At 37.9% G+C, this 24251-nt stretch overlaps 1 protein-coding gene across 4 annotated transcripts; it reads left to right on the forward strand.

Annotated features, from left to right (window-relative positions):
- Nucleotides 1–505: 505 nt before the first annotated feature.
- Nucleotides 506–22184, forward strand: LOC146474716 (short transient receptor potential channel 4-like). 4 transcript variants are annotated; one of them, XM_085116465.1, is made up of 15 exons: nt 506–773; nt 4619–4705; nt 4969–5031; nt 6885–6941; nt 7852–7973; nt 8866–9084; nt 9246–9462; nt 12725–12938; nt 15183–15551; nt 16371–16397; nt 16567–16756; nt 17905–18051; nt 18498–18609; nt 19904–20034; nt 20570–22184. In XM_085116465.1, exons 1-15 carry the CDS (start codon nt 731–733, stop codon nt 20636–20638), a joined length of 2067 nt encoding a protein of 688 aa, XP_084972591.1. In that variant the 5' UTR covers nt 506–730; the 3' UTR covers nt 20639–22184. The 4 variants fall into 4 exon arrangements, with proteins under 4 accessions (XP_084972591.1, XP_084972592.1, XP_084972593.1 ...); XM_085116466.1 differs by lacking the exon at nt 6885–6941; XM_085116467.1 differs by lacking the exon at nt 4969–5031.
- The last annotated feature ends 2067 nt before the right edge of the window (nt 22185–24251 follow it).

The raw sequence follows: 24251 nt of genomic DNA on the forward strand, positions 1-24251 counted from the left end.
TCTTCGAACAAATTTGATTGCCTAATTAAGGAGATGCTTTTCATAAAAAAACTTAAACCATCCCTAAACGTGCAAACAGACTCGATTCGCCCAAAGGTATTCACCTGAAGAACTTGCGATCCACTGTTAATATGCTAATTTGTAGAGACTGTAAAGTATAGAAATCAAATCTTCGCATTAATTTATCCACTTTTCCTTGAGAATGGTGTCACGATGACGCCGAAACGTCGGCTATTAACTTTAATTTTCGCTTGCTTATGTTTCAAGAAATCATTATTGATCAAATTTTTATTCAATCATTCATTTACTCATTTAGTTATTTATTTATTTTTTATTTATACACATTATTTTGATAAATAGCCTCACTGAAATTTCCTGAAGATGTCCAGTCTATTTTAGTATTGTAATACTGTGGTTCACTTTTCCAAATCGGAGATCAGAGTGCTTCATTTTCGAAGGTCAGCTTCATTTTCTAATGAATACTTCCTTTTCCAATTCAGGGGTATATTTACTCAACAGGTCATCATTTCTTTTATGTTTGTTCCCAATATCACCGAAACGTAGCTTGGTCTCGCTTTGAAGAAACAGGGCTTGCTAGTTGAAGGAAAATTTCGGACTTCCTTTCATTAGCTGTGTATTTCCGCAGCTATATCTTAAGGAATCTACAATATACAATAACTAAATACTTCTAGAATGAGCGTATGAAAAGAATCCAGCCAAGATCAGGAAAATGTCTAACTTCTTCAGGAGGAGATCAAGAAGGTCCCAAGAAGGTAAAACAGGCCATTAGAGATATTGCTACAATTCCACTTCTTAACTGATATGAATTTATTACGCAATTATGGCAAAATCTTAAACGTCGAGGAGAGTATGAAAACGAGTTTCATAACAGTTCATGGTAAACCTTTAAAAAGTTGCTAAAATTAGTTATTATAGACTTAAACTCGATATTAAGTTTCGCGATCGACGATAACAACAACTCGACAGGGCCTGGAAAAATGAACTCAGGGGAGGATCAAAAGGTATGATAGTTTCACTGAGTAGGCGAGTCAGTGAAGCAAGTAATGTGCTGTTTTGAAATCTTTTATTGGTCTGAAATCTTGCCTGAGTAGCGTCCATCAATCGCCGTTCGAAGTTTGATCGCTGGGACGTTCACACAGTAAAAGGTACTAACGTACAATTACGATGCCTAGTTCGTAATCTTGGAATGGTTTAAATAGTTCAATTAATGTTACTAGGTGTAACAACATGGAAATAAAGGGGTTTAAGGGGTAACAAAAACCCTTTACAAACCAAAAATAGAGCATTGACTGAGATGGTAATTGTTGAAAACAGTTACCACCGCGCTGATGCGCCAGTCCATTTCTCAGTGTTAATCCGTTTTAGAAAGAAGGCAAATTAATTACTTCTCTAATAATAATCTCTTCATTTCTCTTCATTTTCTTGAACCCTAGTGTCGTAGTAATGAGAAAAGAGCAAGTCAATAATGTTAATAATAATTCTGTCACAGTAATCTGCATTGCCAAGTTGTGTTTTTGAAATAACACTTTTTTTCCCTTTTTTTTTTAATTGATTGAAAACATTACTTACAAATACAAAATAAAACCTGCTGACTTACGAGATACATATATACAAGTTAAGTTACAAGAAAACGCTTGAAGCCTAACCTGGTTACATGCTGACTCTCAGACACTTTACACACACACACACACACACTTACATATAAATACACGCTGCACGTGAAGTTTGAAACTAAAATTATTTACAAGTCTTCACACAGCATTCTTCACGAACAGAGGAACACGTGCATGCAAATTACAAAAACACAGGGACCCAAGATTTAACAAATTGTTCTTATTTATTATTTGCAACTGCTAATGTTCGCATAATAGAGGTTTGTTTGTTTTTTTTTTTTTTTTGTTTTTTTTTTTCAGGCGTAAATGAAAGCTTTCAAAGTTTAAAATTCTATTGCAAACACTAATGCTAAAAATGTGGTACTTGGCAATAACGAGGGCGTAATTAAGCGCTGACCAGTTGTTTGATTTTGGGTGCCAGCCATACAGAATCACACTTTCAGAGAGAGTTATGTATTTTTGGAATGTTTTGTGCCACCATCGCGTAAAGAGGTTCCAAAACGTGTAGGAAATGTTACAGGTAAACAGCATGTGCAACAATGATTGACTTTCGTAGTTGCATAGCGGGCAAATATCACTGTCCTTTATACCAGCACGAAACAAACTGGACTGCGTAGGTTGGTGTCGTGAATAATTTTGAACTGAAAAATAATAAACTATGGTTCATGCAAGATTCGAAAGGGGAGCATATAGACGTTTTGGATGTTTTCTGTGGTGAAGCCGTAATTTAAAACTTTACTCTCACCGGTTGGAATCAAATAGGATTTGCTAAGTAAAGTCGAATATGCAATTTTAGTAGACGGAAGTGAGAGAGATTGTACCTTTGAAGAGACTGTGTTGCAGAAAAATTACTTTCCATACTTTTGGGATGGCTTGCAGTATACCATAGAATGTAGTGAAGGGTACTTCAAGGTTAAGTTTTTCTCACCAAAATAGTTTTTCTTTTAATTTTAGCTGGTTTGTTATCCCAGATGAAGTTAAAAATAATTTTGTTGATTTTTTCTACAAGACCTTTCGGTATAGACGATAAGGAAGCACTGTAAATTAGTTTCGATAAGCCTAATGTTTTAACAATATTTTTTTCGCCCATTAAGGTGAGCTTTCTTCGTTTCCAGTTAGGAGAGAACAGGCTCATGTGGCATTTAAATCCGAAAGGTTTTTCTGTGCGGTTTTTCCATGCACCCAACAACATGGCTTCGGTTTTTTTCTGTGTTAATTTGCAACCCGTTGACTTGTTTGAATTCGTCTAAAAGTTTCAGTAGTCTTACAATTGAGTCGCAATCACTCACCAGTACTGTGGTGTCGTCTGCATATTGTGTGATTTTTATTTCTTTTTGGTCTACATTGATGCCTTTGATATCTGTATCTTTTTTGACGGCCCTGGCGAACAGCTCGATTCCAATAACGAAAAGGAGACCCGAGAAAGGGCACCGTTGTCTAACACCTCGTTCGAGAAGAAAGAAGTCGGATGCATGTCCGTTATGTAGGGCGCAACTGGATACTTGGTGGTAAAGTACTTGAAACCAATTGAACATGTCAGGCCCAAAATTCAACGCTTGTAAGGCAGCAGACAGGTATTTCCATTCTATTGTGTCGAAAGTTTTTAGAAAATACAGAAAAAATTGCAATACCGGGCTTTTTAGTATGCTCAGTAAAAAACATTATGTCATGTACTAATCTAACATTTTCACCAATAAAGCGGCCTTTGACGTAACCAGTTTGATCAGGGTTTATGATTGTGGGCAGCACTTTCTCCAACCTTTCCGCAAGAGTTTTTGTCAAGATTTTATAGTCCACATTGAGCAGTGAGATCGGCCTTAAGTTATCAAGCAAAGTTTTATCTTTGTTCTTCTTAGGAATTAACGAAATAATCCCTCGTCTTTGGCTGATAGAGAGGGTTCCTGATCGGAAGGCATGGTTAAAACTGGAAAGCATCTCAGTGCCCAGCTCGGGCCAGAAAAATTTATAAAACTCCGCAGAGAAACCATCAATACCAGGAGATTTGGCATTTTTAAACTCTTTCAGTGCATTTAAACATTCGTTTACTTAAACAAGCCCTTCGCAAAGTTTTTGTTCTTCTTTTAGAGGAGAAATGTTTCTGGATGCAAAAAAGGTGGATTCAGAGAGATCATGCTCGTTTGTGTTTTGTGACTTGTTTTGTTGGTAAAACGTTTTTCCTCCTCTAATATTTCAAACTGGTCGGTAGTATATTTATCGTCGCCTACCTTTAGTTTTGTAACTGTTTTCCTTAAATGATTTCGTTTTTTCTAGATTAAGAAAGTATCTAGTATTGCGTTCACCTTTTTCTTGCCACCGAGCTTTACTTCTAATGATTGCTCCTTTTTGTTTTATGTCGCATAATTATGTGTAGGCGTAATTTAGTAGCATAAAGCTCGTTAAGAAGTTGTTTATTGTTAGGATTTGTTTCAGATTTCTGCAACAGTTCGATTACTTTATTTTGCAGCAAGCGTTCTTTGTTTTTTTCTTTTTGGCTTTGAGTTTAGAGTATTTGATTGTGAAACCGCGGATCTCCATTTTAATTAGGCCCCGTTTTAATTCCAAATCATCAATGTCAAAGTATTTGTTTTTGAACAGGATTATGTTTTCGTGTAATTTATTGATGTATACTTCATCTTTTAGCAAGGACCTGTTGAACTGTAGTATTTCTGATGCTTGCTCATCCAACATCTTTAGGTGGGAACTTTTCGAGTCTTTAGAGGCTTTGGATTCTTGCTGAAGATCTTCCATGAAGCCCCGAGCGCTGTTGAGAGATTTTTCAATTTTTTTCAGCGAATTCTTGACGCCATTGATTTCTTCTTTGAACTCGTGTGTTAACTGAGCGATCTGCGAGTGGAGATTTGAAAAATTATCTTCCATTCTAGATTCGATGGAGTTTAGCTTGTCGAGGAGCTGCTTTAGAGAGATTGGTGAGTCGCTTTCTCGGTCGCTTTCCATATCGTCACTCTTATGTTTGTTTCTTTTAGGGGAAGGCTTCGAACACGAACTGCCTGAACTGGATCGTTCAACACGCTTAAACATCAGAGTAAGCAATGGAATGACAACGGTTGTTGGTAAGCCTCGGAAAATGTTGTTAGAAAGACGTTGCTATTACTTTAAGATCACAAAATAAGCCTGTCATGGCTTTTCTCAGTTGAAGAATCACAGACCGCGGAGAACACATCCGACCGCCATGACACCTCGAAACCAATCTTCAAATAACGCATTTTCGTCGTTTGGCTGAGAATGACCTCTGTTGGGAACGTTTACCGCAACTTCCTCAGTGAATAAAAGTAAAAAAAAAATAACCCTTTTTTACTTTTATTCAACGAGGAAGTTGCGGTAAACGTTCCCAACAGAGGTCATTCTCAGCCAAACGACGAAAATCAGCTGGATGAAGGTTAGAGATATACTGTTGTATTGTGTGAGGAGGTTGCCAAGGGGATAATCTTTACCAACGTCATTATTAACATTTAACCTCACAAGCATATATCAAACAACATGCCATGAACAATAAACTAAAAGAGCGTGGCACACTTGGTAGTCGGGGTGAATATCAATGATAGACAGATACTCTAGGAGAACGTGGCTGAAGAGACCTAGAGCTGCCACCCAGCTATAAGTGCTTTGCAAAATCATGTCAGTTTAAAGCTCATTTCTCACGAAACTGTTTAGCATTTTGAGAATTTTGCCAAGCTTTCTCCAAATATGTCATTTAAGGAGGCCATTTATAAAGCCCTGTCTACACGAGCAATTTTTATGTGGCAACTGTATGTGGTAATTTTTATTTGCCCGTGTAGATGGTTTGACAAATATTTGTTGTATATTTGCGTCAGTAATAATTTCGCACAGCGGAGATGTCCATGGAAAGGCAAAAAGCAAGATGGCGCCGTGCTGGATGCACAAATGTTAGGGAATGTAGGGACTGGGTTCTACAGATGACGTTGAAAAAATTGTCACATTTTATGTGGCATCTCGTCTACACGGACAATTTTTTTATGTGGCAATTTTTATTTGCCACATAAAAACTAACACGCCAGCTTTTCAGCAAATGCAGTTGCCACATAAAAATTGGTCATTTCTCATCATCTACACGGGCAAATAAAAATTGCCAAATAAAAATTGCCATATAAAAATTGCTCATGTAGACGGGGCTTTAGGAGCTAGTATTTTCGTTTATGCTAATGTATTCTAATGAGGTTAAACATGTAAACAATGATCTTCCTATAATCACATATTGCTCATAGCGCTGTAGGATACTTAGGACAGTAAGACTGAATGGCGGATACTAAAATTATAATAATAAAAGATATTATTTTGCAAAATTCTCGGATCTTATTGGTTGCTATTACGCCTTGTTTGGCGTTCCGTCATGACGCAGAAGGTATAAGGGAATCTAAGCGCAGTTACAACTTATTTGGACCGCTTTTGTTCGGAACATTATGCACGGGTTACGAAACAGAAGAAACAGTGAATCCATTTTCTGAACTGATACAAATTGAATCCATAACCAAGGCGCTTTCCATTTATCCAAATTTTTGCGTTGGCAATTCGGGAAACTTTCCGTTTCCGCCACATGGAAAGTCTTTTTTTTTCCATTCGTTCCAAACTTTCAATCTCACTTGTAGATCGATCACTTACATGACGTCGCAATGATGGTACAAGAAGACAACAAAGTGGAATGAACATTTTAGGCAAATGGGACGGTAATTCCTCTTCTGACTAGTTGGAACAGAGAAAGGGGAGTGCCTCTGAAAGACGTTTGTTTGTGCTTGAAGATTTCCGTTTGATCGCGCGTGTCATTTGCATTTCAACCGGTTGAACCGAATATTTTGGCTAAACGAAAAGCGCCCCAGATGTCAACACGTGACCATCAACACTGAGGGAATTAGATAATTGGTAGGTGAACGTTGGTCCACCCAGAAGTGTTGTTATAAGAATAACGCATACCTTACAAATGGACATAATTAAGTTACACCAATTGTTCGTCACGTTTTTGCATTTTGTCGTCACCCTCAAAAATAGACCATTATGCTGCAAATTATGCTCAACTTGTTGCATTGTTCAGGTAATTATGCCTCTAAAAATTGTCCCAGTTTTTGTAGTTGATACTTATTTTACGCTCAATTAAACGCTTTGCATTCCCTTCACCCTACTAACATGTCACGCGACAATCCCTCCAACTTTCCTTAAGCTACGTCATCGCATTTCCATGATAAAAGACAACATTTTTGTTGTTATCTATTTTATTAGAACGAGAAGTTGATGAAATGCCAGATGGTGTGTTTATGGAACCTGGTATTAATGAAGGTACTGTTATTTTCTATTCATTATATTACTTGGAGAAGGAAGTAACTTTCATGAATGAGCTTTCTTTATGTGCAGTCCTCTATGATGTAGTCATGGGGTCGTTTTCGTGAAATATACAGAATAGAATTTCAGGCATTCTGGTCAGAGACGAGAAAATGTTTACCAATATTTACGCCTGCCTTGATTTGAAATCCACTTCTAACCAGACTGAATATATTGTTTGCTGTGTTATACGTAACGAATTAAGCTTAGATGAGTTATCTATTTCTTTACCCAACATATATTATCGGCAAGGCGGTGTAGCCTCCATACATGCTTCTTAAAAATGTAATTGGGCACGACAACTGGTGTGAAACTTTGACGGTGCTCACACGCCGTATTAAGCGCGATACCCGGTTATGGGGTCTTACTTCCAATGGTAGGACTTGGATACCGTCCAGTCTCGGTTGCTCATTTGTAATGTACATAGTTAGTTGGGTATGAAAATTTCTGTAGATTGTAAAGACGCTAAATGACGGAAAAAAGTAACAGTGTTTTATTTGTTTGTTTCTTCTTGATGCTTAAAAAAGAAAAAATATTTCGGAAAAATACCTCAGGCCTGTGGCCACCACGGACAACTATTCTGGAAGAGGTCTTTAATAGTAAGATTCCCAAACGAAAAATGGACTTATAAGTATTTCTGAAACAGTGATTTAATAAGCATTAGTTAAAGGACAAAGAAACCAGCCCAACCATCTCTTATAAAAGGACAAGGAAACCAGTCCAACTATCTCTTAATGTTTGATGTCAATGCCAATGTTTGTTTTCCAAAAAAAATAACATAAGTAGCGGCTTGCTTTCCCCACAAATAGCTACAGCTAGTCAAGGCGGAGAAAAACGAATACTCTTGCTGTTTATTACTTAATTGTAGCAGAGACGACAATCAAAGATATTCTTGAAAACATCACTACAGTAACCATTGACAAGATTGGAGTTGCAATTACACCGAACAACCTTTGTCTTTGTAGAAATCCAGTTACAACAGCTTTTGAGGTAAGGCTTCTTACCATTGCCTCGTTTTCCTAACCTTAAAGTAGGGAGAAATTTGACGTCCGGCTACCGGAGGTCCAATTTGAAGCTTCAATGTTTCTCTACGCTGACACAATTTTACGTCATCTGGTAAAGTAACAGATGAAAAACAAACGTTTTTATATCTCTGTAAAGGAGCAAAATAAAGGTCGTATTAGGCGTAGTGTTGTCGACTGAAAGTCTGCGACATCAACGCTGTCGTTATCATTTCTTCGAAAATAATGGACTTTTGTACTGTGTAAAGGCATCAAGGGTAATCGGGAAAAACCAGTGAAAAAGAGATAATTTTGTATTGAAAGTTTTAAAGTTTTGTAATTTCTCCACCTAGAACCTAAAGTACGAATTCAAAGACACAGGAAAATTAATTTCCTCACCAGAAGTATCCCTTTGTGTTTTTCCCCAATCGTGTTTTCCCACGTAATTCCAGCGAGCACACGCTTGAGAATAAAATTGAAGCGAACGGCTACGAAATTTTTTGAACTTGTATTTTGACTCTTAAATGGAAAACAATGCATGTAAAATAAACATTCAAGTATTTTGGCTTTCAGTTTTCATAGAAACGCTTAAACTCAGTTCCACCAAGTTCGCCCCCATTGGGCATGATGCTTTAAAAAGGGTGAAAAGGTCCGTTCGAAATCTACGTAGTGCGTACCGCTGAGATCAACAAAAAAACAAAACAGGCAAAAAAGGCTAACAAAAATTCATAGCAAGCAAGGCATTTTTCATGTCCTTTCGCCTTCTACATCGCTCGCCCCCCCCCCCCCCCCCCCCATCTCCCCCACGGCGCCAGGAAGGGACGACATCCCATGCCATTAATTTTGCCAGGATGACAGCTAAATTGTTTTGGTTGAAACAGGTTTCCACGGAACTAAGGAAGCTGTCACTCATACGTGATGAAAGTACAGTTCTTCTGAACAAATTGGCAGAACAAGTTGAAGACTTTTCTGTTGCACTGATGGATCAAGTCAACACACAAGAAGAATCATCCATCGAATCCAAAAAGGAGAATACGGACACTTATGCATCCTTGCTTGACGAGATAACTGAATCAGCTATTCGTTTCTCACAAAAGAAGGTAATATACTCTTTAGAGGCGAAAATCTGATTTTTTTTTTTGGGGGGGGGGGGGGGCGTTTTAGTACTCAGGTGACGGGCAGGCCTAGAAAAAAATAATTTCCGATTCAGATTAATGTGATTGATATGATTGATGGGATTTAATATGTTATTTTTCCATAGTTTGTGTCCAATCAACTGGTATACCGAATGCTGAAGCAAAGGTGGAACTATGGTCTGCCATCTCTGTGTCTGCCGGAAACAAAATTGAGGTTTCTTCTCTACATATTTACCATACTTGACACCATTTTGACGCCTGTTCTACTGCCACTTATCACATATGTGTTTTACAAAGATCAGATGACTTGCAATGAGAAAAGAAAGAGAAACGGTCTGAGAGGTTTGTACCCTGATACTAACCAATACAAGGTCATCCAGCTAGTCGACACCATCGCCTTATGAAGGCCAGCAGTATAGTGGCCGGTCGAAACGTGGCAATCCACACCTATGCTACGTAATCGTCAGACAAACTATAGCTGAAATTAATTTCAGCTATAGAGGCCGTTCAGTTTAAAAATTAAACCCTCGGCTTCAACTAACGTTTTGAACTTTACTATATAAAGCCTACACATAATCATCAGAAAAAGGAGCGTTTTCTTCTTCTTATACTTGAGCTTGCGTTTATCTTAGCAAGTGTGAAAATGCAGGACATGAAGATCAAATGAACCAAAATTTCGCTTCGTTATTTCCCTTTTTGCTTTCTTCTGGACCTTTATGAGCGATTTCAAGAGAATCTTGAAGAATCCGAAGAATTTCTGAGAGCTTTTCGAAAACAATCCAGAAATGATCGATGGCCTTGAATAAAGGGAATGGAAACTGGCTTGAGTTTGTGACGTCAGTGTGAGTAATTAGAACCTATACTAGCACTCTCGAAAGGTTTACTGGGTTACTTGCCAGATATTCTTCGCTAGAAATTAAATGGCGAACTTGATTTTAACTTTGGAGGAGTATGTAGAATCATCACGATATAGTTTCATCGAATTTCATCAGGTAAAGACTACTGGCGAATATAAGGGCTTGTAAATCAGAATTCACGGTCCGGCGGTCAGCCGATGATGTCGATAACAGGAAAAATGGGCTGAGTACTAGCTGGACTGTTGAGGCCTCGAGATTTTATAATTAAATAAATGACCGAAAGCTTAATGCAACTTACGATTTTGCTCTCATGGATGGTTTAACTGTATTTTAGTTCTTCAGTGTTTGTTCTCTTTTGCCCGCGCAATGGGTTTTTAGTCATATGCTTCACTCCAATCTGCAGATTATGGCGGAACTCAGCGAGATGTCACGCGTGGAAATGCGTTTAACTGTCGTGCACCGCGTACAGTATGATCTTTGAAGCTATCCACGTACACTGACACGCGCAGGTTGCCACATTTCAGTACAAAACCAGGCCTGAATGTTGGTGATTTTTTTTCTCCAATCTGCATGATCACAAATTCTAAACACTAATCGAACATTAATCTAAAAAAGTCGTCTGAATCGTGCTCCTTCTTCCGCATTATATGTTGTCGTCATTTTGAATGTTCTTTGCCAGTACTTTGTATTCTTTTAATATATAATAACATAGGTCAGAGTGGAACCTTGACATTCTGAACGTTAGTAAAGGTTCAGTCGACTAAATTTGGCGAGCACAATGAACGCGCGCAAAAGATACTCGCACGTCCACGTGAGATGCTGTACAAAATGGCTTCCACTTGAAGTTTTATAGTCAGTACCACACAAACCTCGGCAAAAGTTTGAGAGAAATATTTCATCCTTAATTTTTGCTTCTTTCTTACTAGAGCGTCTTCGGATGAATAAAAAAAAAGCTGAATGTTTTTGGTTAAGGAATGGCTTACAAAGAGGAACGGAAGTGGATACGAGATTGAAGTTTTGCTAATTTACTATTTTTATAACCTGAAACTGAAATCGAGTTGCTGAAACAAAAAGTTAAGCAAAGTATTTTATTTAGAATATTTCATTTGGTAAGACATCCTCTATGTATAACTTTTTTTGGTTTCTATTTACAGTAAATGTTTTTATCGCACTTGATTCACGATAGCGGTGTTTGAAATAACCTACAAAGAGCATTGTTATACCCCCCCAAATCAAATACGTTTTTCGATTGGAGGAGAACGTGTCACTTGCCATGGGTCAAAACTCACTAACACCCTAGGACGAACAAAACCCACCAACTCCCTAGGAAAACAACAACTTGAACTTTCGACTCGCACGGTTCAGGTCGTGTACCTCGAAACCGCGGCAAATTTGTGTGCCAGCCCGCGCCAAGGAATCCTTTTTTTTTTTCCATTCATGTATATAATTTGTTCTATTTTTGAGTTGGGAGGTATAACAAACACTTAATGACTGGCTGAACGGAAAACAGTGAGTTTTGTTTCCCTTCGACCCTCAATGTTTCCCTTGAGGCCAGTCATTAAGTGCTTATAAACAGCTTCTTTCTGCTAATTTCCTTTGAAAGGTTAAAATTCGATGTAATTCTATTGTTATATTGTTAGGAATAACCTTTTATTTGAGTACATAAATCGACTTTAACTTCAGCTAGCGAATTCTCAGGGTACGCAATGGTTTATTTTAACAGGCCTTTTAACATTCGGATTCATTTTTTAAAAAATTTCAGCTCAAAATTTAGAAACACTAATTCCCTTTCAGCTTGCTAACAGTGACGTAACTGTTCTTTCTTCTCGGACAATCAGCCGAAAAACCTGACAGCGCAAGGAAGATGAAGGGCCAAAAGCTGCACTTTTTAACTTTTACTATCTCTGCGATGTTTGTGCAAATTAGTCAAATCTCCAGGAATTTTTTTTATTTTTATTTCTATTTTTCTCTTTAAAAATTAAAAAAAAATGACAGATTGAAAAGCGTTTAAACTTTGGCTCATTTGACCTTGAGGCATTAGCCCCGAAGCTAGAAAGCTAAGCATCAATGAATTCCAAGGAAGAAGTCCCAAAAAAAATTATCTGAACAATATTTGCTGTTATAGTCCTTAATCCGCTTGATGTGCTGATTGCCCATTACAAACTATGTAAAGTAGAGAATCAATTTGGATGGTTTTCTGCGGAACAACTAACGTAATTATTAGGCGATGTCACATCATAGTCCCTCTTTGCCGACCTCATAGAAAACACTTCCGCACGTACCATTTAGAAAGTGTGCATGGGGCTAACTGATAGCTGAGAATTGACCAAAAGTTTAACTGTTATCTCTGAAATGAAACTTTTTGTTTAACTGTTAGATGAGAAATGCCAAGAAAACTGTAAGCTGAGATCGCTAACCTTTGTCTGGGTATACTTAACTTGTCAATAACTGGGTTGCTAAAAAAGCTTGGAGATCCTTAGAGGCTGTTTCTAGAAGTCGTGGGGTCATTCGAAGATGAGAAGCCCTGTTCGTAAATTTTCAAAAGAGCTTGGAATCAATCGAAAGTTCTCAGAAATCTTCGGATGATACTCGACACTATTCGGCTAATAGGAGGGACACCGTTGATACGATACAAAACGGCGAAAAGACGAGAGAAGTAAAAGTTAGCTGATAGTTTCATTTGTCAAAATTTTTATGCTACTCCTAGTCGAAAATAGGCTATAATATGATGTCTCTGTCTCTTTCAGACATGTACTACGATTACTTAACAACACCCTTCGTCATCTTTTTGAAGGACAAACTCAGTCAAGTGGTGTTTATCGCCTTGCATTTTAGAATGTGTGCCATAGGGTCCCCTGTTGCACCAAGAACCGAAGAATACCTCATCCTGGTGTTTTACATCGGTTCATTGCTCTCCGAGTTCCAGCAGTATCACACATCTCAATCCAGAGTATATCTGCGGTAAGATAGATGAATAACTGCTTGTTTATAGAACTATCTTTTGCATGAACATGATTTTGTTATTATTATTGGGAATTGATAATCTTTTTCAGCTCATGTGACAGAGCGTCAATTTCCAAAGTTATCAGTGACCTGCGGAGAATAGCAACTGCCTGGACGTTAAAAACATACAATACTTGCAAGGCAAGTTTATAGAGCAGCCATCAATCGTCAGACCTGGAAGCGGATTTTGCCCGCGACGACTTCGAACCTGAATAACGTTTTTAATATTTGATCAAAACGCCATGAGACTTCGCAAATTTTCAGAAATTTATCTGGGAACAATTTAATATAGTCGGTTAGTGCTCATTGACTTTTGTGTCACCATGGCAAACAACATTTTGTAGATCCTAAGTTTTCTGCAGAAATGAAAAAAACTCTTTTTTGTAGCAACTTTCCTGTCTTTAGCCCGGTTTAGTGTTTTTTATTGCTATTGATTACTTTTTGTACAATATTGTCGCTTAATTCCTGAGTTTTGGGGGAAATCCAGAAACCTTTTCATATAAAGTCATCACTTCTTGTTGCGGCCCTCAAAGGAAATATCATTAGACGTACTATTTATCCGGCTTCAAGTGGCATTGTCAGAGTTTTGATAATCTCGTAGTTATTATTATTCTTTTTTTTTTCATAGATGTATCCACTATTGCTTTCTAGTTTTGTCTAATTGTTAAATTTGAAACAAGACCTCGTTTTAGCAGAAGTTCTAAAAAAATCCAGTGCTCCAAGAAATGGATCAAGGAAGGCGATAATGACGCCAACGCTGAAATCAATCCCGCGTTCGTTATTTCGTCATTTAGCACAGGTGATCAGAGAGAAAAGTTTCATAGAAATGTTCTCAAAACATTCGTGGTTTACGCAGTGCTTCAAGCAATCTCAAGTATTTCAAACTTTAAAAAAATGGACAAATTTTATGGATCAATGGATATTTTGAATGTTCTACTCAAAGGTATCTATATGCCAAGTTTGGTCTAGTCTGTAATATATATGCGTTATTGACCAAGCGTGAGGTCAAAATGGCTGAATATTGGCCAAGTTCTTTTTTTGCCTTTTTATTGACCGAGACGAAGTCCGTGTTCAAAAACACGCAAAAAAGGAACGAGGCTAATACCCTCATCTTGACCAAGCAAGCTTGGTCAATAAAGGATTTATTATATGGCTTTAACTTCAAGTTCAAACTACAATAACAAAACAAAACAGAACATAAAATTGTTCTGCTCGGAAAGAAATTCCTCATAGCCGGCCGGTATAAGATTTATTTTCAGTGCATTTTTGGATTAGCATGTTATCATGGAAAACAAGGACTCCTAAATTATCTTAAGGCTCTAACTTCATAATGGCTTGAAGGTAGCATACAATTAGTGAGTACGAAAAATTTAGATTTTCGTAAGTGCGGGAAGATTTTAATAGAATCCGGCAAACTCGCCATTTTCAGCCGATCGCGCGGTGGCGTAAATAATAAACATATTTCGGCCTCCAATCAATAATTTTTGAATGAAGCAATACATTTTGAAATTATATGCAAACATAATCCGAAAAATAGAGCGGGTAAATCAGAAAACTGTGCGAAACTTTGATAAGATTTTGTGGTTTACAACAAGCAAGACGCAGCTAATTTAAAAACGTGAGCTGCTCGCTTCTTCGGCGAACGTAAGAAAAACACTTTTCTGAACTGCTCTAAACACTTAACGCAACTTTCACTACGTTATGATTTAAATACAGTCATTGCAAACCTAGAAAACTAATCAATTTAGTACTCAACTTGAGACAATAAGTTTTTCAAAATCAATCTATCTACACACAGAGCAACGCACCGATTCAACTGACATTCATTGTAGCTGAAACACAATTTCACAACACCAGGATGATTCCATTCTCTTTCCTTTCCTTTATGTAAATGTTCAAAGTTTACCGAACATTTTAGTTAGCATTTTCCCTCAGAACAACGAGAAAATCGAAGAAAAGATTGCATTGTTGCTCGGGTTTAACTTTCGAACGGGCAACGGGTAATCCCGAGCGGGCAAGGTAGCTCCATCTTGCCCGCTCGGGTAGCCAATCACAGCGCAGGATTTGAGTCATCTTGCCCGCTCGCGGAGCCAGCCATATAATAAGGTCTAGTATTGGTTAGGCTAACTCATTGTACCACTAATAACTGCACCAAAGAGGGGTAACATTAAAGTTTTTTTTTCTATTTTTTCCTTCCGACAGGAACATGTGGAACTATGTAGATGTCCTGACCCTTTCGCTGCATGCCCTCATATTCGTCCTCCGAATCACTTCTATCATTCGAGGTGGCGATCCGTATGACAATCGATTGGTGGAGGTGGTGAACTACCTTTACGGTATCAACACCTTGTTTCTCGTTCTGAGATTCTCGAGCATTCTGGAAGCCAGTAAAACAGTTGGCCCGCTTCAGTTAGCTCTGTGTCGTATGTGTGTTGACTTGGTTACCATTCTAATACAGTTTGCGTTTGTTATCGTTGCATTTTCTGTGGCTATCACAATGGTCTGCACTGCCGAGAAGTTGTATTTGACGCCCACCAGTGAACTAAACCGCAACGGGACTAGTTTGAAGGGGTGAGTCTTTCAAATAATCCAAGATAAAAGTCCACTGCATGTCATTTTCCATACATACATACATGCATGCATTTAGTAAAGCTCCCTTTTCCAAGGCTTTTCAGCCTTTTCCACCAGTTTTGAGGAGATAAGCAAACATTCCATGTTCCGACAGAATGAAAGTTAGAACTTAAAGCCCGTATTGATTTAAGTGAATACGAAAGTCGAGGGCAATAGGTAAATGCAGTGAATGCATGCATAAACAAAATTTAATATACTTATTCAAAAATGATTACAGTATTAAATTTGATTGAAAGAGAAAATTCTTAAACACATAGCCTTTTTTAATTTATTTATTTATCATTATTGATTGATTGATTGATTGATTGATTGATTGATTGATTGATTGATTGATTGATTGATTGATTGATTGGTTGGTTGGTTGGTTGGTTGATTGATTGATTGATTGATTGATTGATTGATTGATTGATTGATTGATTGATTGATTGATTGATTGATTGATTGATTGATTGATTGATTGATTGATTGATTGATTGATTGTCTTGGATCCATATATCACTCATATATCAGTTACAAAAATATGTAATATGCATGCCTTCTGGAATGGAAATACATTAAATTCCTTAAGTCGTTACCAACTTTTAGAGCAGCGTATTCAACGGCGCTTCGTTGTTTTTACTAGGCAAATCAATTTCTCGTCCATTTCAGGCTAGTTCCTTTAAGTTTTATTTTATCCATTATTTCCAAGAGATGTAATAGAAATAAAGTTTGTTGTTGTTGTTGTTGTTAAATATATTGTATCTTTCGTTCAAATTTTAGCTTTTGTGCCCGCGAGACGTCCGACTGGTAAGTTTGTTTGTTAGTCTTGTTTGCTTCGTCTTGTCTTATTTTGTTTATTTGAAATATGTAATATTTTGCTTAAAAGTACAAGAAGGGCTCCAATGAGGGAACAGGACATTTATGTTTCACAATAATATGGTCTCGCCACTCAATGATTTTTCCCTTTGATTTTTAGCTTATTACAGGTCTGTTCACATCTCGTATGGTCTGTGTTTGGTCTGACGAACCGGGCGACTTTGGAGTCCCAAGACAAACTGTCAACTACAGTTGTCAGCGTCCTGTATGTGATGTTTCTGGTACTATCGGTAATTATGTTGGTCAACATGCTTGTAGCTCTCTTGAACAACACTTACAATAAAGTGGAGGTAAGAATTTATCTATTTCACCTTTCAGCTTTCATCCACATAACGATAATTTTTGAAGAACTTCACTAGGTTGCTCCAAATTGACCCTGGAACTGGTACAATTTTTTTCACAACCTCCACTGATTTCATTTAACCTAGACAAAATTAGGTAACTTTCTAGTTAGAAGCTAGCTAAAATCCGACGATCAACATGGTAGTTCTATATGCACGGGCACACTATGCAAAACTTGCCATTTATTCACAACATCGATAACATTTCGGGACACAAGCCAGCTATTAAAATCACTGATCGTTTTACATGCACCCCCGCTTATGTTATCTATTGCATAAAATTACTTCTTGCAAAAATTTATACATTGGTCAGGCAGGAATAAGACTAGCTGACCGATTTCGCGAACATCTTGGAAAAGTTGAAAGAAATGAGGTATCCAACGAGCCTAGCCATTATTACATTCTAACTTTTTTACATCATGGTGACAAAGAAAGCCACAAAAGTTTAGAGCACAAATTTATTTTCCAAATAGGCACTCTTAACACCAAAGGAATCAAAGGACGCCTTTATTCGACTAATTTATTCTTGTTTAGTTTGTCTGTATTGATGCCTCCACCAATAGCGTAGTTCCACTGCTCACAATATAAACCACATACCACCCACAATTCCTTGCTTCGCTCTGAACAAGGGATAACCTGCTCGAAACGTCAGCACTCGAATCTCCTTACGATGGCCAAACAGTTACCTTATCAACTCTGTTGATGAAACCAAGCATTTGGCGTTACTAATATTAATCGGTTTGTCCATTGTTTATGTGTTTTGTTGATGTAGTCACTACGTTGTTAGGTAGATGCAGGTAGTTGTTGGCAACGGTTCAGTGGCGTTTGTTCTAAGTTAGTAAACCAGCTTTCTAGAGTGAGTCATTGACTGTAATCCGTTCTGTACTTAACAAACTTGGTTTCCAGTCGATTCTGTGGTTCGTATGTGGTTGTTGATATCACCATTTTAGTCGCCCGTTTGTGTTCAGCGAGTCGTACGTTCAAATTTCTGCCATACTCGTAAATAAGTGGCTTGGCAGTCGCACCATTTGATCCTGTAATCTACTCCCTGTCTGCCATCTCTATTCAGTATCACTGTTTCTATACACCTATTTCAGACTAATGCTGATATAGAATGGAAGTTTTCCCGCGCAGTTGTCGCTGATGAATACAGAAGATTTCATCCCATTGTTGTTCCGTTCAACATACTCTCCGTACCACTTTCCCGTTACTACATCAAAATTTACGGAGATAACCGAGCAAAGGTTTGAATGATGACATTCTCTGTAAAGAATATGTTATTGATTGTTTACAGGTTTTGAAGGACATGTGATTAAAACCCATAAATGAAGTAAGTCGACGTTCGCAGGGGAGTGTTACTATGCCTTATAATTTATTTCCTTAATGATATCTTTGTCAGGAGTCTTATTAAAGACAATTTTCCTGGTTGTTGTTATTCAGGAATTCATAATTCAAATCGATGGCCATCAGTCATTGCTACTATGACACTACATTTGACTTGTCAGGATGACTGTAATATTGTCAACTAACCCTTCTAAAAAAGGTATCACTGTATTTCATCAAGACATCTTGAGCTGGAACCATGTAATCTGTTAGCCTTCCAGAGCAGAAAGGAAACTCACCGAAAAACTGTTAAACTGACCTAATTACAGTTTTATTCCTTTTTTCTCTCTCTTTTTTCTCTCCTCAGGAAGCTCGACGACGCCGGTCTGAATCTTATCAAACCTTCTATCGTGACAAACTTTTTCCCGGAATTACAAAGCGATACCATGAAATACACGGAAATTCTTTTCCCATGTCACGTAAGCTCCACAAACAATTTTCAACTTCATGACCCTTTGCGAAAGAGTTTGACATTATCAGTATTCTGGCCAACGTTTGAGTAGTGGCATTAGAGACCTTAAGATAGAGGTTTTTCGGCATTTCCCGCGAACCGCGAACGTCAAGAAGTCATGTGACCAGTGCCTTGCCGTCAGGTTTGCGGTTTGAGGTTCACGTTTGTACGTCAAGACCACGCTCTAGAGGTAAGCGATTTACCGCAAGTTTTTTTGCACCCTAAAATATCACAATCCCACGTTTTGGAGGAAACACTACTTTTTAGAACTATTTCGCTTATTAATTATCGAGTTCTTTTTCATAGAAACGTAATTTTGAAGACGATTTCTCAGCTAAAATAGAAGTGAACGAACGAACGAATTGAAAACAAACATGGCAGCCGGCTATATATTTGTTGCTGGAACTGTTTTGCCAGCCAGATTACTTTGTGGTTAAACTACGATAAACAAAGTAATATAAAAGCAGATTTCTGATGATATGTGAATGCATACTAGAAATAAGAAATCGAGATCTTCATCGCTCGAAGACAAGCCTTCAGAACCGCTAGCATCCAGCTGCATAACTTCCAGCAGATCTTTGTAGTCTTGTCTTATTTCAAGAGGGTCAGTGATTTAGTGTTCTGCTCCCATTAATCAATAAAATCCAACAAACGCATCAAAATTCACATCTCACCTTCGAGCGGCAGCCATCTTTTTTTTGTATTAATTTCTCATAATTCACCAGCGCTATCGACCGTGGATCTTAAGTCCCAAATATGGGCAGACGGCTAACGTGAAACCGCTAACCGCAAACCGCAGTTTGGCGTTTGCGGTAAGATGGCCAAACCTCGATCTTAAGGTCTCTATTGATAAGCCACACATCCAATTGAGGGCTTTTTTCTAAAAATAAATGCCCAATACTGAGGATTGAGAATTTGCATCTTCAATACTCCACTCTCCTCAGCATCACAACTTTAACCCGCAGAAAATTATTGCAGACAGATTCTACTTCGTAGATTTCCAAAGTTTTTCAAGATGTATATCGACAGAAAGATTGTCATACACAGCGCCAAATACTTTATTTACTCCAGTAGGGCTATAATGCAGGAAATCCTTATGATCTGTATATTTCCTAACTTAGTATGGAGTTTGTCTACAGACCATCCAAATCATGCAGCAAATAGACACTATCCTAAGGTATAACAATATCTTTCATGAAAAGGCTGAGATCCCATCAACATTGTTCAATCCACGATAGCAACCGAATCTATTTCACTTACAGTTGAGGGGAAAGTTGACCTCCTTCAAAAGAATTTTTGCGAAATGAAACAACAACAACAAACAACAACAACAACACTCTCGACATTGATGGGGAAGCTGGATGCCATTCTGGACGAACAAAGAGAAAATCAGGTTAGAAACAAATGTTCCACTGATAGTGTTGCTATGTTTCAAAGTTCGCTTTTTTTTTTGGCCCAGCCTTTTTAGTTTCAAAAGTGGCGAGGATCAAAACCATACAAAATTCTCATTTTCACTTTCTTTGGGAGCGGGGGAGGGGAGAGGATGAAGGAATCAGCAACGGTTGTAGTTCACCAGTAAAACATTATCCCACTCTGATGACATGAATCATTTCATCTGTGTTACCAATCGTTATTGGACGTAGACTATCACAGTGGACGAACGTTTTTGCAGCCGGCAGTTTCTCAACAGAAACCTTCTATTGCACTTTTAGATTTGGTTGATTTTAAGTAACATAGCTAAAAATGAATGATGGCGTTAACAAACAACACAGCGCTCACCCCCAGCGGTACAATACTTTTAACAGCACGTTACATGGGCTATCTGTTCTCCCCACGTCCTGAGATCTAAGATGCATTGAATAGCAGACCCTTTACACATGACCTTGTTAACGTTCTCTTGTTTCCTCTAACTCTCTTTGCAATTCAAGGCCCAGAGACCATTCCATCATCCAAGACGTTCCCCGGAAGAGAGGATATGCCACTATTCATCAGTTTGATCAGGATTTGGAATCCAAAACTAGTGACCTTATTCTCCTATTCCTATGACAAATTTTGCCTGTTACTTTTACGTTCAAGTTTTGGTGTAAACAAAATCAACATAAATTATCACCGTCCTAGTGGGTGTAGTTGTGAGAAGGACTGTTTGAGGTGTCACTGTCTGGCATTTTGACAACCTGAGTGACTTCCGCTCAGGTTGTCGAAACGTCGGTCAATGTTACCTCAAACAGTCCTTCTCGTGACTACATTCACCCACATGATCACAATTTACGTACCTATGAGTTAATTTGCATACTTACAGTTAAAATCAACATTCTTTTGGGACAATTCTAGAGTTTTTAATTTCAATTCAGGAAAAAACAGAAACCATAGAACATCAGTTCCAAACAGGACGCAATTCCACGTACTCTGAGTAAACTGTATTTCATTCATTCAGCTATCAGTCCATTCCTATATAGGATATGAATACGAAGGCGAACATTTCTAATACCGTCTATTCCATATATTCCCATTTCGTAATAGTCTCAAAATAACACGGCCTTAAAGTTAAACCAGAGTATTATTTGCACTGAGAGAGAGAGCTTTTTAACTTTACTCCTTTCAAGTTATAAAACATACGGGTGATAAATTTTATGATTTATAAAATACAATGCACATTTCAAGGAAAGTTAATAATTTGTTCCGTCTGGATTCTTAAGTTTTGTTCCCCTAGATGTTACAGATCATTGCACATATGTGTGAGACCTTTTGCCAAATTGGTATATAAGTAAACACAGGTGGTAGAGATTCCAGCTTTTTTCATTTTTCTTTAACCCAAGCGCCCTTTCCCAGGTGAACTTGTTTCAGAATTTCGAGAAACGTTAGCAGGAAAATTCTTCACAAAAATAGCAACTATCGCCGAAAAAAAAAGACTAGCTTGACCAATCGTTAGCAAGTGCGTTCGAGAAGGGGTGTTTTAAAAACCATTCAGGATGTAATGCATCAGTCACTTCCAGCAATACCTATCCCTCTCCCCTAGTGTCGACACCCCCGGCATTAGGAGTTTTTGAAAACAAACAGACGGCTGCCCCACGAAAGGGACAAACCAACTGCTCAAATGCCTACGGCAAAAAAAATAAGTTGATTACTTCAATTCTTGGCTCGCTTTCATTCCAATGAAAGTTAATTGAGGCCAATCTAAGTCTCGGATAGATCGTATTTCATACCATTTCTCCAGTGACCGCTTCGTACAGTGTATCTAACATATCATTTTCGTCCTCCATAGACAAAGGTTATCACAAATTTATCGTCTTCGCCCATGAACAACTGGATACTGCTGGAGTTGACCAATGCATAACTGAAAAGTAAACAATTCGTGATTTTGTACTAAACCAACTCTAATAGCTTTGGTGAGAGTTAAAATGGTAACAGAAAGATGCGGTTTCTTAATACTCTCAACTGTGATAAATTTTGTCCTTACAGCGGTGCATTCCCGGCCCAGCAACACAAGAGATTAACATTCATATTTTAGGACTAAGTTATGAAATAAAGCAAATGAAGTGTTTATGTTTGTGTTTGAAAAGTCTCGAATCAAATTGTTGGTTGACCGCTTTGGCTGAGTTGAAAGATTTAACCGTGGCTTCATTTAAGCTTTGGAAATGGTATAAAAGTAGTACAGCATCGTTCCTCCGTGCTTCGAAAAATATTGCCAATGGTTCTATTAAGTATAATAGCGAAAAAAAAATGCACTTGCCTACTAAATAAGAAAACCTGTTAACTAAGTCAGGCAAGCCACCGGCGATAACGCACACAAGAGGCTATGCGAGGTGAAAAAAAAACCTCCCCAAAAGCTTGTTCGCGGTTAATTCTGCATGGCGCCGAAAAGAAAAAGCAAATACAGAAGAAGTAAATTTTTTTTTGCTTGGTTTTGGCACAGATATCAGGATAGGATATCCAAGCACCTCAACCGCAAATTACGTTTGCCTTCATTTACACTCCAAGTGACGTCTGGAGGTCAGGCAGGAGATCGAACAGCACCGAAAAAAGGGAGCTGTTTCATTCTTTTCCCTGTTATCTACTGTTTTCAAAGTTAGCTACAATCAGGGGTACTCAACGAGAAAATGCAGGAAAACGACATCAAATTACAAGATCATTTTTGGATCTTTTAAGTAATATATCAAACACGAGGAAGAGTGTTTCATCCAAAAAGTGGGTTAGAAAAATGAGGCGCAGCCGAGTGCTTTAAGCCAACTTCGAGATGTTTGGAAATCAGATGAAACACTCTTTCAAGTGCTTGATATAGCTTCTCAAAGCGTTGATAATTATTGGAGAAATTCAAAGCAAAAGTTTACCAAATATTATGATAATTAAGATCGCATTCAGGGTAGTGATTTCCTTTGTTTTCTCTTCGTGAATTACTAATTAGTTTGAGAAGGGGATATCCACGTACCGGTGCTTGTACAGTTTGTTCTGCTCTAATTCTTTGGCTGAATTTTAACGTGTCGGAAAATTTTAGGAAAAGAATCTGTTTCCATGAATTTATGAGCTGCTTTTTGCTTTCCGAACAACCTAGCAGGCCTTACTTCCTTCTCGAAACGGCCTTTTTTTTTTTTTTGCCTCGAAAACGAAAGGAATTAATTTTTTTGTATGTCACGATAGCCTTACGATAATTCTAGCGTTTCATTAAAAGTAAATCATAATTTCTGTGGTGACTATGGCCTTCAGTAAAGGTATACACCTAAATGAACTGTTCGATGTCCTGGTAACATATGAATACGCCAAATGTAGTTGTTATTTGACAATGGACAGGGTGAAACGTACTGGCGTTTTGATTGATCTAAAGGAGGTTATGATTAAAGTACAGACGCAAGAATTGCGTCATGAATGTTTCCTGTTTGAAGCAAAAAGTCATTACTAAAGCTTAGATTGTGTTCAAGATGGTATGAGCAAAATGTTGTCTCCTGTGTCATCCCCAATCGTTTTGTGTCCTTTTTAAGGCATATTTATGTTCGGATACTTCAGCTGAAAATTAAGTTGGGGAACGTTTTAGGAAACGGAATTTTATTCCACGAATTTACTAGCTGATGTTGGTTTTACGGAAATGCTAGCTGGTCTTGATTCGCATTTTTTATGACACATTTACCACCTCGAAAACGAAAGCAGTTTGTTTTCTAGTGTTACGAAATTTTGAGCTGATAATTTGTCAAAGACTGGCTGTTGGTTTTATTTTGCGACTAAATATCAGGCGATTAAGGCTATCCTTACATATATTCACATATATTCCGCAGAAGACAAAACTAAATTAAACCGCTCCATCAGATTCCTGTTTACACGCGGTTTAACTCGGTCACGAGTCTTTTTATAAAGGTTTCCCTTGAGTCTCTTCTTCCCGCTCTTGGGAACGGAAAGTAGAGAGACCCTGGTAACGAGGTTGAAAGTCTGCCCCGTACGTTGTCTTCAGAGCCACATGATTCGGTATTCCTGTATTGAGATCACTGTACAGCATCAGCTACGATAAGCCAAGAACTCTGAGCTGTCGTTTACGTTCTATGTGAAGTTGTGGTTTAATCAAGCATATCCTTGCAACTTACGTTAATACTATCTATCACAAAATCGTTTCTTTGAAAACAAAAT

The sequence above is a fragment of the Pavona decussata genome, unplaced genomic scaffold (genome assembly GCF_977016875.1).
Source record: "Pavona decussata unplaced genomic scaffold, jaPavDecu1.1 SCAFFOLD_87, whole genome shotgun sequence".
Classification (NCBI taxonomy): domain Eukaryota; kingdom Metazoa; phylum Cnidaria; class Anthozoa; order Scleractinia; family Agariciidae; genus Pavona; species Pavona decussata.